The sequence below is a fragment of the Parambassis ranga genome, chromosome 12, assembly GCF_900634625.1.
Source record: "Parambassis ranga chromosome 12, fParRan2.1, whole genome shotgun sequence".
NCBI classification, from domain to species: domain Eukaryota; kingdom Metazoa; phylum Chordata; class Actinopteri; family Ambassidae; genus Parambassis; species Parambassis ranga.
In genome coordinates this window covers 9,311,729-9,325,676 of record NC_041032.1, presented here as the reverse complement: position 1 = coordinate 9,325,676, position 13,948 = coordinate 9,311,729, and the positions used below count along the sequence as shown (strand labels likewise).

At 39.6% G+C, this 13,948-nt stretch overlaps 1 protein-coding gene across 3 annotated transcripts in view; it reads right to left on the bottom strand.

Annotated features, from left to right (window-relative positions):
* The window catches only part of pdlim5b (PDZ and LIM domain 5b), a 28,353-nt gene extending 16,782 nt beyond the window's left edge, over positions 1–11,571 (bottom strand). For all 3 annotated transcript variants that reach the window (XM_028417658.1, XM_028417659.1, XM_028417660.1), the window contains exons 1-2: positions 11,442–11,571; positions 6,752–6,857 (exon numbers count right to left, since the gene is read on the bottom strand). In XM_028417658.1, the coding sequence (XP_028273459.1) occupies positions 6,752–6,857; positions 11,442–11,566 (231 nt within the window). In that variant the 5' untranslated portion in view covers positions 11,567–11,571. The remainder of the gene's footprint in view (positions 1–6,751; positions 6,858–11,441) is intronic.
* Positions 11,572–13,948: the final 2,377 nt, after the last annotated feature.

Below are 13,948 nucleotides of genomic sequence, written 5' to 3'. Positions count from 1 at the left end.
TGGTGGCAGTGACTGACACATTTTTTTTCTGGAGTTGTGCTTTTGTTGCGTCATTTATAAGCAGATCAGTACCGGGAAAATCTACAATGAGACTGATGTATGCATGCCAACGTCTAGGAAACCTATAGTGCATACTCACAAAGGCAGGACGGGCAGGAAACACAGACTCAAGTGAGTCACCAGCTCATTAATTGTGCGACTCATTCACACACCTGTCAGTCTAACCTGACTCACTCACTTTCAAGAAAATAATTGCCCACCAGCTCCACTTTGCACCTTTCTGTGTGCCTGTGTGTGTTAGAGAGTAAGACAGTAAGTAAGAAAAGGTTATAAAGTTAGTTCTCACCTTGTAGGGACAGGACTACAGACAATACATAGCTCTATATATGGGAATGTCCTAAACATTAGGACATGAAGAGAGGAGAGTGCTCTTCTTAGAAAAGCATGTGTTTTTATATGTGGTTAACAATGTTTAATGCTTCATTCTGTGGTGAACAGAGAGTACTTTATAAATCCTAACTTCTTCCACTCAAATACCATCTTTCTCATGTGGATACAAAACAAATAGATGTTACAGAAAGAATCCCTGGCATGCACAGTCTATAAATATAAATCAAGGGAGGTCTGAGACACTCGTGACAGACGGCAGATAAGTAATGATCAGGGACTTTGGCCGTGCTACTAAAGATCCTCTCCAGAGAGCACGATGTCTTAGCAAAACGTTTCACCAAATCCTATTAGCCACATCATATTATGTAATGTGTGTATTCAAAATCTGTTACTATTTTAAAGGTCATCCGAGGATGTTTCATGCAGTGTAATTAAAAAGAGGCTAACACGGGGCTTTGTGTTCATTTACCAGATGAGAAAGATGCTTTCCAAATGAATGGGGTATCTTCCCAACTGTGTTTACATGAATGGGATTCCAGTCACATAATGGTGTGGCTGCTGTGCTGCTGTGGTCCTCTCCACACTGGTGATTTTACTGCTGTGGAGGTACTGATAATGACTGGTTCTTTCACACTAGTACCACACATGTAGGTAGTCCTATGCTTACTTAGTTAAAACGCAATGCCAAATAAAAAAAGCTTCTACATGTATTTGTGAGGAGCTTTTTCTGTAACTCTTTAGAGTTTATTATTGATGAAAACACAACATAGAGATTCTGTTTAAAGAGAAAGCAGATGCAGCTTTACACTCTGTCCTTCTACCAATACACCTAAATAACTGGTAACAATAATAACATGGTACTTCCATCAACATCTCACACTTGAGCATTACTGTAATCAACTCCCATGCTGGCCAGAGTGTAACTTCCTGTCTTCACTGAAATTATGGAGTAGGGAAGAGGGCTGTGGTCATTTCACAACTGAAAAGTCATGTTACAGGAAGCGTCTTGTGGTGAGAGCTGCGAAGTCTGTGAGATGCTATGTGTCATGTCAGTGTAGGGTACAGTAAGACAGAAGACCTTATATGGAAAAGACTTTGGTCTGACATTATGTCATCACAAGGCTAAAATAGTGTGGCTTCCTCTTTCTAAGTAAAGCTGCCTGAAGCTCTGAAGCTACCTTGTCTATATATCACTTTATGGATGGCACAATAAATCAGTATAAGGTGGATGTGATATTTAAATATGACACTTAAATTATGTAAAAAAGGACAGACTCCCTGGTCCCTAATCCGCAGTTGTGGCTTAAAAAAAGATGATTGATTGATTTTTGTAGGCTGACCTGGAAGTTTGAAATGCACTGGTTCCTTAAAAAAAAAACTCAATAACTCAAACTATATATTAATTTGAAAGCCTATCATACAGTATGCACACGGTTCAAAGAAAAGGCTCTTTTATCTGACAAGTTTATTGTCTTGAGACTTGAAGTCTTTTCTTTTGAGCTGGCACACCTGCAGCACCTTACACACACTGTTCAGACAGTACTAGGAAGAAAGATGAGAAGTACACATTAATGGAATAGCAGCATGCAGCAGCTGGGAGGGGACTAAATAGTCTTTTACTCCAAGCCAAACATCCCAATTAAGGGCACTTGAGCAAAGGCAGACAAACGGTTGTCATGGTTTGACCCCAGTCCCCTACTGCATCAGTCTGTCCAGAAAAAAAAGAAAGAAAAAAAAACACGAGATGCCAGGCAGACCTACAAGGAGTTCTTATTCAAATCGCCATGACAACGCAAACAAAACACACAAAGCAGTACCAAAAGCCCGCACTGAATACTGAATGGTCCGCAGTCAGGTCAGAAACAAACCCGGCTGACTGACGCTGCTGAGTGAGGCTGGTTTCTACCAACATCCAGGCTCCATGCATCTCTTGTGCAGGAGGCCTCTTTTGGATTCAGTTAAGTGACATGATAGCAGAGCTTCACCTACAGCCTGGATACCAGTCTGTGTATTGAAGCGAAACACTAATAAATATTTTACACAAGAGATGACATTATATAGAGCACACTTGTACAGCACTTCAATCCAGACAAACATGGCGTGTGTGCTCTCAATGACAAACCTGGGCTGTAGCTGAGACCATGAGTGTCGCTGCATTTGCTGCATATGTGCAAACCAAAAAAAACAAAAAAAAAGGTGATTTTTGCTTTAAATGTAGTTTATCCCATAAAAAAAGAGTGGGTGATCTAAATCAAAATCCAGTGACAGCTTATCTTTATAGCTCTGCCATATAGTATTAAGACGACTGGAAGCAGATGCCCTCGATGCAACCTGAGATCGACAGCAGGGAGATCATACTGGGATCAAACACATACTGCAGATAACAGCTCTACTAAACCCATATGTAACCTGAACACATCTCCAGGACCCTGTATGGATTCACAGATTTTAATAAGAACATCACTGTATATGTTCATGAATGGGATGGATTTAACAGGCGTCTATTAACATTTCAGTTTCCATGTAAAAACACTCAAGAGATTTTAACACAATGGACAGATTAAAAGAACGCAAGCTGTTTGGCAGCTATGCAGCACAGACCACAAGCTATCTGTCTCAGTGGTTTCCTGAAATACCAGGGGAGTTTTTTTTACAGCTTGCTTTTATTTTTTCTGGACATGAGCTGAACCAGAAGTTATGGTTTAATGTCAGATGGCCAGAATGTGCTTCAGTGAGGTGGCTTGACACGATACAAACTTCTTCATGTATTACCCCTGATACACAGCATGCAGATGGCATGGATACTATTATATGACACTTCAGCAATTTCTGTGCATGCAATGTAATATTTTATATTTTCATATTTTCCTATATGCATCCAATCAGTCATCCAATGATGTAAGCATCACCTTATAAATCTTGCAGGCAGCCTGTTTCCACACATAAACACCAGAACAGGTTGATTGTCAGTTTCTCCAAAAATGTCATATGGTTTTGTTTTGGCCAGACTGCAAGAATAAAAATCTGTCCGAGGGGCTGACATACACGGCTATAAAGCCTGATAAACTCCACAAACTGAGGTGGGTGGTGACTAGAACATCATTTCAAAATTTTACCCTCATGTGCTGTCAGGTTGAGACAGAGGTTAAAACCACTCTTTTACAGAAGAACTATATTTTCTCTAGATAGATACATCAAAAACAGTCATTTTATTCACCTTAAATTTACCAATGCTGTCACTTTTAGGGATGACAGGCTTGTATTTTAAGTGTATTTAAACATTTAAACATTTCATGTAGCTGAATGTCACTGGTGGCTATCTTCGCTGTTTTAATGTCGCTTTTTACATCTGTGCAGGGTATGCAGAGAGGAAATTAAACTGCAAGAAAAATGTCTGTGAAGAGGAATAACTGGTGGAAGGACAAGATCAAAGAGCACAGTAAAAGAAGAAACCAAATTAAATTCTGAAATACTTGTTGTAATAACAGTTAAAGCAGTTTCTCAGTTAGAACTCACTAAAGATAAAACATTACATGTAGAAAACAAAAGAAGAAGAATTCTCTCATAAAGACTCAAACTTAGTGCTGATGCAGGCTGCCCAGCTACACTACACAAAATCCACCACATTCCTCTTCCTTTAAAGGATCTTGGTTTTATATTAAAAATGTAATACAATAGTGATCCTTGAAAAAGACTGCAGAATCTGCGTGTAGGGAGCCGTCTGCAAAAACAGAACTAATTTTAGCTGCGCTGTTATGTTCTCTCCAAAGTATCAGCAGCCACTGAAACAACAATCAAAAGGACACAAAAGACAACAGGAGGAAGCGAGGGGTCAGTAGAAAAATAAAGGGAAATGTCTCTGTGCTAACCCCACACTGACCTTCAGTAACCAGACACTCAAAATATTATAGCAACATTTGAAGAATGTTTTTCAGTATGGAGGCCTAAACGGAAATGGAATAACCACAGAATACTTGAATGGAAAGAGACGGAGGGAACAGAAACTGAGACACCCTCACCAATAATGTACATAATGGGCTCCTTTTTCCAATTATCATCCTGTATTGGGTGGTCTTGGAAGCTTTAACAATCATCTGCACTGCTGAAAGATCATGCTGTATGATTTCTGAGTGCATAAAAACATCCATGAAATAAATTACTCACGGAGTTTCACACCGTTTCACTCTGCTGTTTATGTAGGTTCTAATTTGTTGTGTGGTTATGCTGACTTTTGCATGTTTTGGGATAATTTAGCGAGACTGTTTTTATGGCATCTTTGTTTTAGTGTACCAAAGCCAAAAATCTACAAAAATGACATGAAGAGGTGGTCGTCATATGACCAGGCTTATATTCTGTGCATGCAGATCAGTTACATATGGTAAGCATATGTTAAGTTATTACATCATTATTCCATGGCAATACCAACCAAATACACTAAATAATTACAGTATAAATTGTGCCGTGATATCAACAGATGCATGTTCTTTTCTACAAAGTGAGTCTATTTAACATTGTGGGTCTTTAATGAACCTTAAAATAGGCCTGAGGTCAACACAATCTTCTCCTCAATCATCTAATGAAGGAACTAAAGTAACTGTTGGCAGATGTTTCCACAAATGTACCATCTAGTGACTGCCTCAATCTTAAGCAATTTTGTAATTTGAGATTACAGCAGTCAGTACAGATTACTTACATTTATCGAATGTACAACATAATATAGCTTTGCTACAAAAGGGTTAACACACATCCACATGCATTATATTGGCCACTTGTGACCTTGGGATTCCAGCTGAAAAGATAAATAGACAAAAGGCTAAGGCTTATTCCTGGCGCCTGGACAATAACAAGAAATCCGAGCCACTTGCTGTGGTCATGTGCTGCTGGGACAAAAATATGTCACAGGAATAACACTAACTAATAATGTGACGGAATGACAGGCTGCGAGAGTCGTGCTGGCTCACCAGTACTATGGCATGCTCAACACCACAAATGACACACCACACGACCGACGGTGGACACGGGAGGTACTTAACTCTTTCACAGCCCATGGATTACAACCACACAAAAAAACTCACATGTGAAAACTACATGAATTTGATGATTTTCCCAGACTTAACCCTTCTGTACTCACCTGTTTCATTTTATTTTACACTCCGGTAAAATATGACATGGAATGTACCAATGAAATTTATAAGACATCCCTTTTTATCTTCCATCTGTCCACCTGCCTCCATTTTTGCAGACTACCACAACTGAGATCTCACTTATGTTTGAAGATGTGCTGGAAAAATACCAAGGTAATTTATGTGCAGTTTCTATGATATGATGACAACATAATGTCCTGCATACCATAATTACCGTAGTGGCAAGACATGAAAATAGTTGAGAAAGCGGAGCTGCGCGGCCTTCTCAAACTGTGTCCTCACGCAGACGTCCATATTTCATCATAAGACAGTAATTTCTCTCCACACATGACACTCAAAAATCTGTAACTGATCCCGCCAACAACACATAAACAGAGTGACTGACCTTTGTCATGACATTGAGGTTATGAGTTTCATAACAGGAAGCAGCAGGAACTGAATGCTTAGTTTACTGAAGCCAGAATGAGTGAAGGCACAGTGTATACTGGTGGAGGGTAAGCTGCTTAATCCTTTTTGACAACAAGAAATGTCATTATAATAGAGACACTTCAGCCTGAGTGACAATAGACGGATACTTAAAAGGAGAAACAGTTTGCACAGAATGCTTTTACTGTGTACAGGCTGAGGCCCAGACTTGTCTCATAAACGGGCCGTCCTGCAGCCAACTCAGATTTCAAAAAGAACCTGGTCAGTCCACTCCGACTTTAAAAGTCCCAAATAGCTATTACAGAGCCAGTGCGGCTTTCTAGAGTTTCAGTGCAAATCATTTAAGGACAGGTTCTGATGGTTTGACTGCAGACCAAGCACACATTGTCTCCTGTGTCTCAGATCAGGACAAATACCAGGAGAAAGGCTAGAACAACCCACCCACCTCTTGTGAAAATGACACGAGCTGTTAACAGCTATCAGCTTCATCCTCTAAATATATCCTGAAGCGCCATTAGAGATATTCAGGAGAGTTTTTCTAATTGACAGATTGTGCTATGGTCAAAATAATGTTATGTAACTAGCCTTGACAGGAGATGGGAAAACATGGGAAGGCGGGGGGCTGAGTGACAGGGTCATGAGCTGTTAAAGAAGGTGTCTAAATCCAGCATGGAGTGACACACTAGAGACACACGGCACACGCACTGACATCACACACTAGGCATAAAAAGCATAAACCACATTCCTCTGAGGTGACTGTCATGATGAAGTGGTGTGTGTCTCCTACTCACCCGTGAGATGGTGAGTGGCAGGCAGAAGTCCTTCCCTCCTTGCAGTCTGAAGCCCCAGGGGGCAGGGCCAGCCAGGGTGACACTGTAGTTGTTGCTCATCATGCACCTAGAAACAGTAGAGCAGATAGTTTACACAGTGAATTACACATATCCACTACAGAGATATGATCCTTGAAGAGATCAGACTCCACACTGACAAAAATCAATACTCCGTTAAACTGTATTTAACTGACACTGTCTAAAATAAATAAAACAGTTTCAATATTTCTGTTTAAAGAAGGTTTCAGGGGCTGAAAAATGAATGTAACATGGGGATAATATATTGGTCACAGTTTATCCTCTCGCTGACTGGCACACAAAGAAGCCCAAGATTTAATGCTTTTTTTTGGAAAGCTTTAAATGGTGGAGTTGCACATCTTTTGCCAAAGCAGAAGCAGGGAGCAAGAAAAAAAAAGTCATAATCTTTTGTTTACCTTAAAAAAAAACTCACATCAGCAATCTGAAGCTGCACTTTGGACTTATCTCAGTGTTCTTTCACTGAACCTCTGCTTGTGAAAATAGATCCTGCAGATATCTTTCACTTTTATGCAAACCAAGCTGAACTCCTTCATGTTGCTGGTAAGACTTTCTCATCTCACTGAGCAGCTTATTTCTTGGAGTTTAGAACTGGTAACTGGAAGATGAGCGATGACATGTCTTGTATGTCTTCACATCTTGATGAAACCCCTGTTGATCCCCAGCAGGGTGGGCACTGGCCTTTCCTCATACAACTAGGAGTGCAGAGCGAAGACAAGACACACCCGAGAGAAACACACTTAACACGGATACGAATAAAATATCCTGATTACACACATGTGCACAGAATCTAAACGGACAGTGAAACAGCCAGATTTGCTGTAGCAGAATATTTCATGAGCTATTGAGTTTCACTGGTTTAAGCCCAGCCTTTCCTGCATCCCCTTTTCCCTAGAAAGACTGAAGCTATTTGCTGGAAGTGAGGCTGAGGTGAAGTGCAGCGACACGGTACGATTTAGTGCATAGTAGACTGATGATTGAGGAAATTGGTATACCATATTTTCATAATATATGGTGTGTGTGACAGACCCTGCACACAACTCACAAAAAAACACACACATCATGTGGAAACATATCACCTTCGCCCTACCCAACAGGAAGGGTGTGTGTTGATATGAAAACATGACATCAAAGGCAGATATTATATGGCAAGTACAAAACATTTTAATTACACAGCAAGTATAGAGTTTGACTATAAAAAGATGGATGTTTTTCACTATTTATCTGAAATAAAACCTCTGATGTATTAGGTCTGTACCTCCTGCAGGGAAAGTATTCACTCTGCTTTATTGACACATTGACTGGAAAACATGATTTAACAAGAGACTTTTTTGCGTCTTGGGGTGATACATATGTGTGCCAATTTTCATGATCCTGTGTCAAACCGGCCAGAGGGGCTACACATTAGGGGGCACTATAGAGCCATTTTCCCATGTGCGTTTCAAAAGTCAGCAAATATCAAAATGAATTTTCTACCAAGTTTGCGCGTTTTGGGGCATGTTAAAGCCCCCAAAAATGCAATTTCAGGAAAAAATAATTCCTACGGTTTCAATAGGTCGCACCATTCTTGCACCATTCGGTGCTCGGGCCCTAAATATTTCAACACTAAACATTAAGAAATACAAAATGAAACATTTGTGCTGTGGGCAGTGCAGAGAAAACATGCCTCTCTGATGAGTATTTCATGAATAATAATGCCTTGTCATCCCACAGGCATGTCTTTCTGAGGCTGTAAGTCATGCTTGATTCACAGATTCCCCTCAGGGACACACGGCACCACCTGCTACAGCCCATCACCTGCTTAAATGTACATATGAGATGCACACACACACACACATTGGCCTAGACACGGTTTCACCTCTTGCACCACGCCCTGAGGGAGGAACAGGCTCTTTAAAGAAAAGGAGTCACAAAAGGGTGTGGGAGGACAGACAGGAGCATTATAACCCACGTGTGAAAGTAACAGGGAGAAGGCAAACACCTGGAAAGCACAATAAAGCATTCAGGACAGGCAGACAATCCACAAACTTCCACCGAGTTCAGGTTATGCCACATGAGAAAATAACAACATGGTCATTCTGCTAGGGGCATGAGAGGTAAAGGTCAAGATTAATCATTTAACAAAGACAGCTGCTCATTTCATCAGATCAGCAGAAAATGGATTCTTCTATGTCAACAAGTTAAAAGCAAATGTGAAACACGTGACTGGCAACACACACACACACAGGAAGACTCAAACCAAGAAAAACAGGTGAGCTAAAATTCCTTATAGATGAGCACAAAGAGGAGCACAGAGGACATCATTCATAACTTATATCAAATTTTCAATAAAACTTTTGAAGGTGTGTTATTTTCAAATGACTCCAAATTCAACAGATTGTGGGCTGTAGGCCAGGGGAAGGCACAAAGGGAAGACACTCAAGTGGCCAAAGTGGTTCTTTCAGCAGCAGAATAATAATCTAAAGTATTACAGCTGCTTGTTATAGAAATTATTTACCCAGAAGGTCCCACCCAGAGCTCTGACTTCAATCACAAAAAACATCAAATGAAGCCTAAAACATGGAAAGAGCTGCACAACTGTTATCTATCTTGTTAAAAAAATATCAATCAATAAATCACTCCAACGTGTGGCTGTACACATGCACAATATGTAGATCTATATAAAGACAGCAATCAGCTGAAGCCAGCTGTCTCCCTCTACAAGGAGACCAAGAGCTGAGGTCATCCAAGTAAACCCTCTTTAGGGAAAATCAGAAAGGCCATACTAACACACTCTATTTTCTAAACACAGCAGTTTTTATTTCAGATCCACAAACTGCAGCATAAATGTTAATAAATAGCGATTAAAATACATGATTTTATGCTGCTAAACCAACAGACAATACCTTAAAAAAAAGAGTCCTACCCACAAAATAAAGAACTGAACCACAACTATCCCTTTGATACAAGCTTTGTTTACTATTTTAGTCTGCAGTGCTGACAGACAACTACTCTTCTGTGGTGTCAGAGCACACACACACACAAAAATACCATAAAGAGGTAGAGGGCATATTCCCAAACCCTTGGGGAATTAGCAGCATTCAGTTTCTCAGTTGTACAACATTATTTGTTCAAGTGTAAGGTTTCATCTCACATGCTGCAAGAAGTAAAGTGCAGAAATGTGGATGACACTGCCTGGAGTCACATATCAGTATCAATATTTCCTAATATGGAGAGGACAAACATTAGGCTCATCTCTTGTCCCTGCTTGTTTTGCAATCCCCAAGTGATATCATGCATAGACATGAGCAGACACACCTAAGTGTTCTCAAACAGAAGAGTCCTGAATTCAAACACACTTCTTTCCTTCTCTTCTCAGCAGTCAGCTATAGTCAGAATAGACCGCTGGTTATTTTCCACGTGGGCCTTATCGTTCCAGATCTTATCATAATGGTTCCTAATTCCACCAAATATTTCAGCACTTTCACAGACAAATCCTTCAGCTCAGACACTTTAAAATGTTCTTGAAGATGTTATTTTAGCTTGCCGGATCTAATTAGTTTAAACACTGCATTTAAATGTAACTTTCCACCCTTCAGCATGTGGGATCTGTGCAGTATCTGTGAGCTCATAAAACCATAATAAACTCCACTGGATCTTATCACATCTTATACATAAAAGTCTTCTTGGTAGGGGAGTACTGGTGGTGAATAAACCAGTCACTCCTCATTCATGGTAGAACAAGAGAGAGAGATTTTTACATTTAGGAATCAAACACGGTTCAGCAGCAGTGAATAAGAGCTGCTGTTCTCCACCCTGACCTCCATAGCTGAACTGTGTGATGATTATAATAATAACAATAATAAAGACTTAATTTGTATTTTTCAAAAACAGCAAATCTGTCCTACTTTTAAGTAACAAAACAAAGTTTAACCATGTATTTGCCCTAACAGAGCTTCACACAGCCCTTCAGGAAACACCGTTGCCTGGTGACATCATTGCAGCATGCTGACTCACTGAGCACAATATCAGTGGTGAATTAGGAACACATTCATCAATACAGAAATTGTATTATTTTCCATGTGACCAAATAACAGATTATGACAGATTAGATCACACCTTTAAACTCTTAAAGTAAAATGTGTCCTATACGACTGGGACAGCTGGTCCCTGTTGTTTGTCTGCAGGCTGGTAACATGTTTAATCTGCCATAAAAGCAGATTTTATTAATCAAATCTCTAAACTCAGCTTCAGTATTTCTGCTCATAGTGCAGCTGCATGTTACAATCAGGTGTAACACTGACTTCCTCAGCCTCATGTTCTCTTTGCTGCATCACAAAGCTGAACAGTCGTTCTCAGTGGGTGTGATATAAAACACGCCTGACAGTATTAATAAAGGGAAATTCCACTTAAACTTTTAGACTTTTAGTCAGTAATTAACAAAACAATGTCAATAACGTAAAATTCTCTACAGTAAATAAAGTTTTCAGAGGACTGACAAAACATTTTGAAATGTTGTTAATTTCCACTTTCTAACGGGAACATGGAGCAATAACATGATGTTTGTGAGAGGAGCAGAAACCTCCCGTGGCTTCTCATTGTAAAAGTTACCTCCGATGGGGTGGACAGTACTCACCTCGCCTTGTGGAGCCGGGTAAGTATAAGACAGACAGAGAGAAGCGCGTCTTTGCTCCGTCCTCTTCTCAGTTTCGAAGAACTGGGCTGAGCGGAACTGAAACTTCCGCATATAAACCAGCCCATGGCGCTGCCGGTAGGAGGGTTCACACCGCTGTGCGAGTGGGGGGGTGGGGTAAGGTGGCTTGGGGGGGGTTGTCACCGCAACAGGCGTGGGCTTGTCCGAACGCTGCGACACTGCAGGTGAGTGAAGGTGATGGCGGAGAAGCTCAGTGTTGATTAAAAAAAAAAAGAAAAACTCTGAGTTACTTTAAAACTTTTCTGATGCCTTTAAACCTCAGAACTGGAATTTCTGATTAAAAGTCTTTTTTTTTGTAATACAGAATTTACATGTTTGAATTCAGTATTTGAATGACTATGACACTGAATTCTGGCAAAAAAAATAGGAATTGACAAAAAAGTGTTTTCATTATTATTTGGAAGGTCAGAATGAGAATTATGGGATTCTGATTTACCAACCTAGAATTTCTAATTACAGGTTCTGTGGATATTTCGCAGAATTCAGATATCAGAGTCCTTGATTGTGATCATGATGATTCTAAATTCTGACACAGCAGGTCAAAATACTGACAAAAGCTCTTTTTTTTTAGTTTTATTTCTGATGTGTACGTTTAAATTTAGAATCCTAATCCAATGATAGTGATAAATTCTGAATTCTGACCAAAAAAAAGGCAAAATATTCACGATGAAGTCTTGTTTTTTTTCTGAATTCAGGATCCTGGAATTCTGACCGAATGTTTGCAGCTGGCCTGTAAAACAAACGGGCCTTTTATGGGCTCTTCTTTCATCATTTCACTCATTAACCTGCATGTGCTATTTACATCTGGACCTCCTGCTCTCCTGTGCTAACAATGAATGAATGTAACAGAGATCTAAATCTGTCTCCATTCACTGACGATCAGCTCTTGGAGTTGTTTTTATAGTTGTTCTTAAACAGACATCAGAATGAATACATGAAAAATGCTCTCACTGGCATCTTTGAGTCACGGAAAGTTAAATAAAGCAGCAGTTATTGGAATGTATGTGGGAGATGCTTTGGCATGATGTTATGAAAGAAGTATTTGAACATCTGACAGGGTTTTAGCCTCCTTTGTTGCATCACTGGACTGTGTCATCATGCTTTCCACTAAATGTCTCCAGTGTCACACAACTGACATGCCATCCAGGGCTGTATTTTTCACAGTCATGTGTGTGCATGGGATTTCATTCATTGTTTGCCTATCTCTGCCTCTCTGTGATGTTCCTAACATTTTTTAATACACAGTTTAGCCTTACTTACTGTTGTTTATTTTTTATGTTAAGGTCACTGTTGTGTGGCAGTGACAACATTTGTCCCTGTTCAGATCTTAGTGGAGTGGTAATGGTCTGCCCTCTAGTGGTCAAAAAAAGAAAGCACATGCTTCACAGTGTGTGCAGACTGAGAATTTCAGGCTAAGAAATGACACATAAACATTTGTCACTTGATTTTTGTCCTTCCAACCAAATAATAATAATATAATGTAATAATATAATAATAATGTTACAGAGGGCACAATCTGTTTTACAGATTAACTGTTCACCTCCAGTGAAGCCTCCTGCTGGCTTCAGTATACAGCCCTGATCAGCTGGTGAAATCCTATTGAACCACTGATGTGTACATGCCCTTTATGTAAGGCTGCATTACATACCTTCAGATCATCTTTACATGACTGGCTGGCATTAACATATGAAAACACTTGAATCCAAAGGAAGAACTAGTACACAACCATCTGAACTACACATTAAATACATCCATATTATTAATAGACTTATGGCTGTTCTGGTGGTTCAGCTATTCAGAGTGTGCTGGGTTTTAAATCCAGTGTGGGGTATTATTCAGCCTCCCGTTCTCCATTAATCTGTTCTCTGTAGCTGCTGAAATGTATGCAGATATGCATGAAATGAAATTGTTTTTGGAGCAGTTATAAAAAGAACAAGAAGAAAATACAGTAATCTATGACAGCACCTCTAAGTGGATTTATCAACATTATCCTAGCACACTATATTTACTCTGCAGGCTTTCCCATCTGATAATAAATAGGCAAAGCTTCTGGAAAATGTGATCATAAAGAAGGTTGTATAAACATCCTGTATAGATCAATTTAAAATATCAATAATACATTGTTGATATTTATATGGCAAATTTGTCTTTTGACCCCCCCAAAGCTCTGAATAACATTAAAAACATTGTTTTGGTATAATTTTGCATGTGTCTTGGGTTGTATAACATTTTATTAAAGTTAAGTCATGATACGGCACATGAAGTCAGCAGATTACAAAAACATATTGAACATTTGTATACAGTGAAATAAACACACATGTGTATCAGTGTACTCATTATGAACAAAAGGTGAACATATGAACATATGGTGAGAGTGTATAGGGCATTTACATGGAATACAGCAATGACCATATTTTCCCATTGCACAG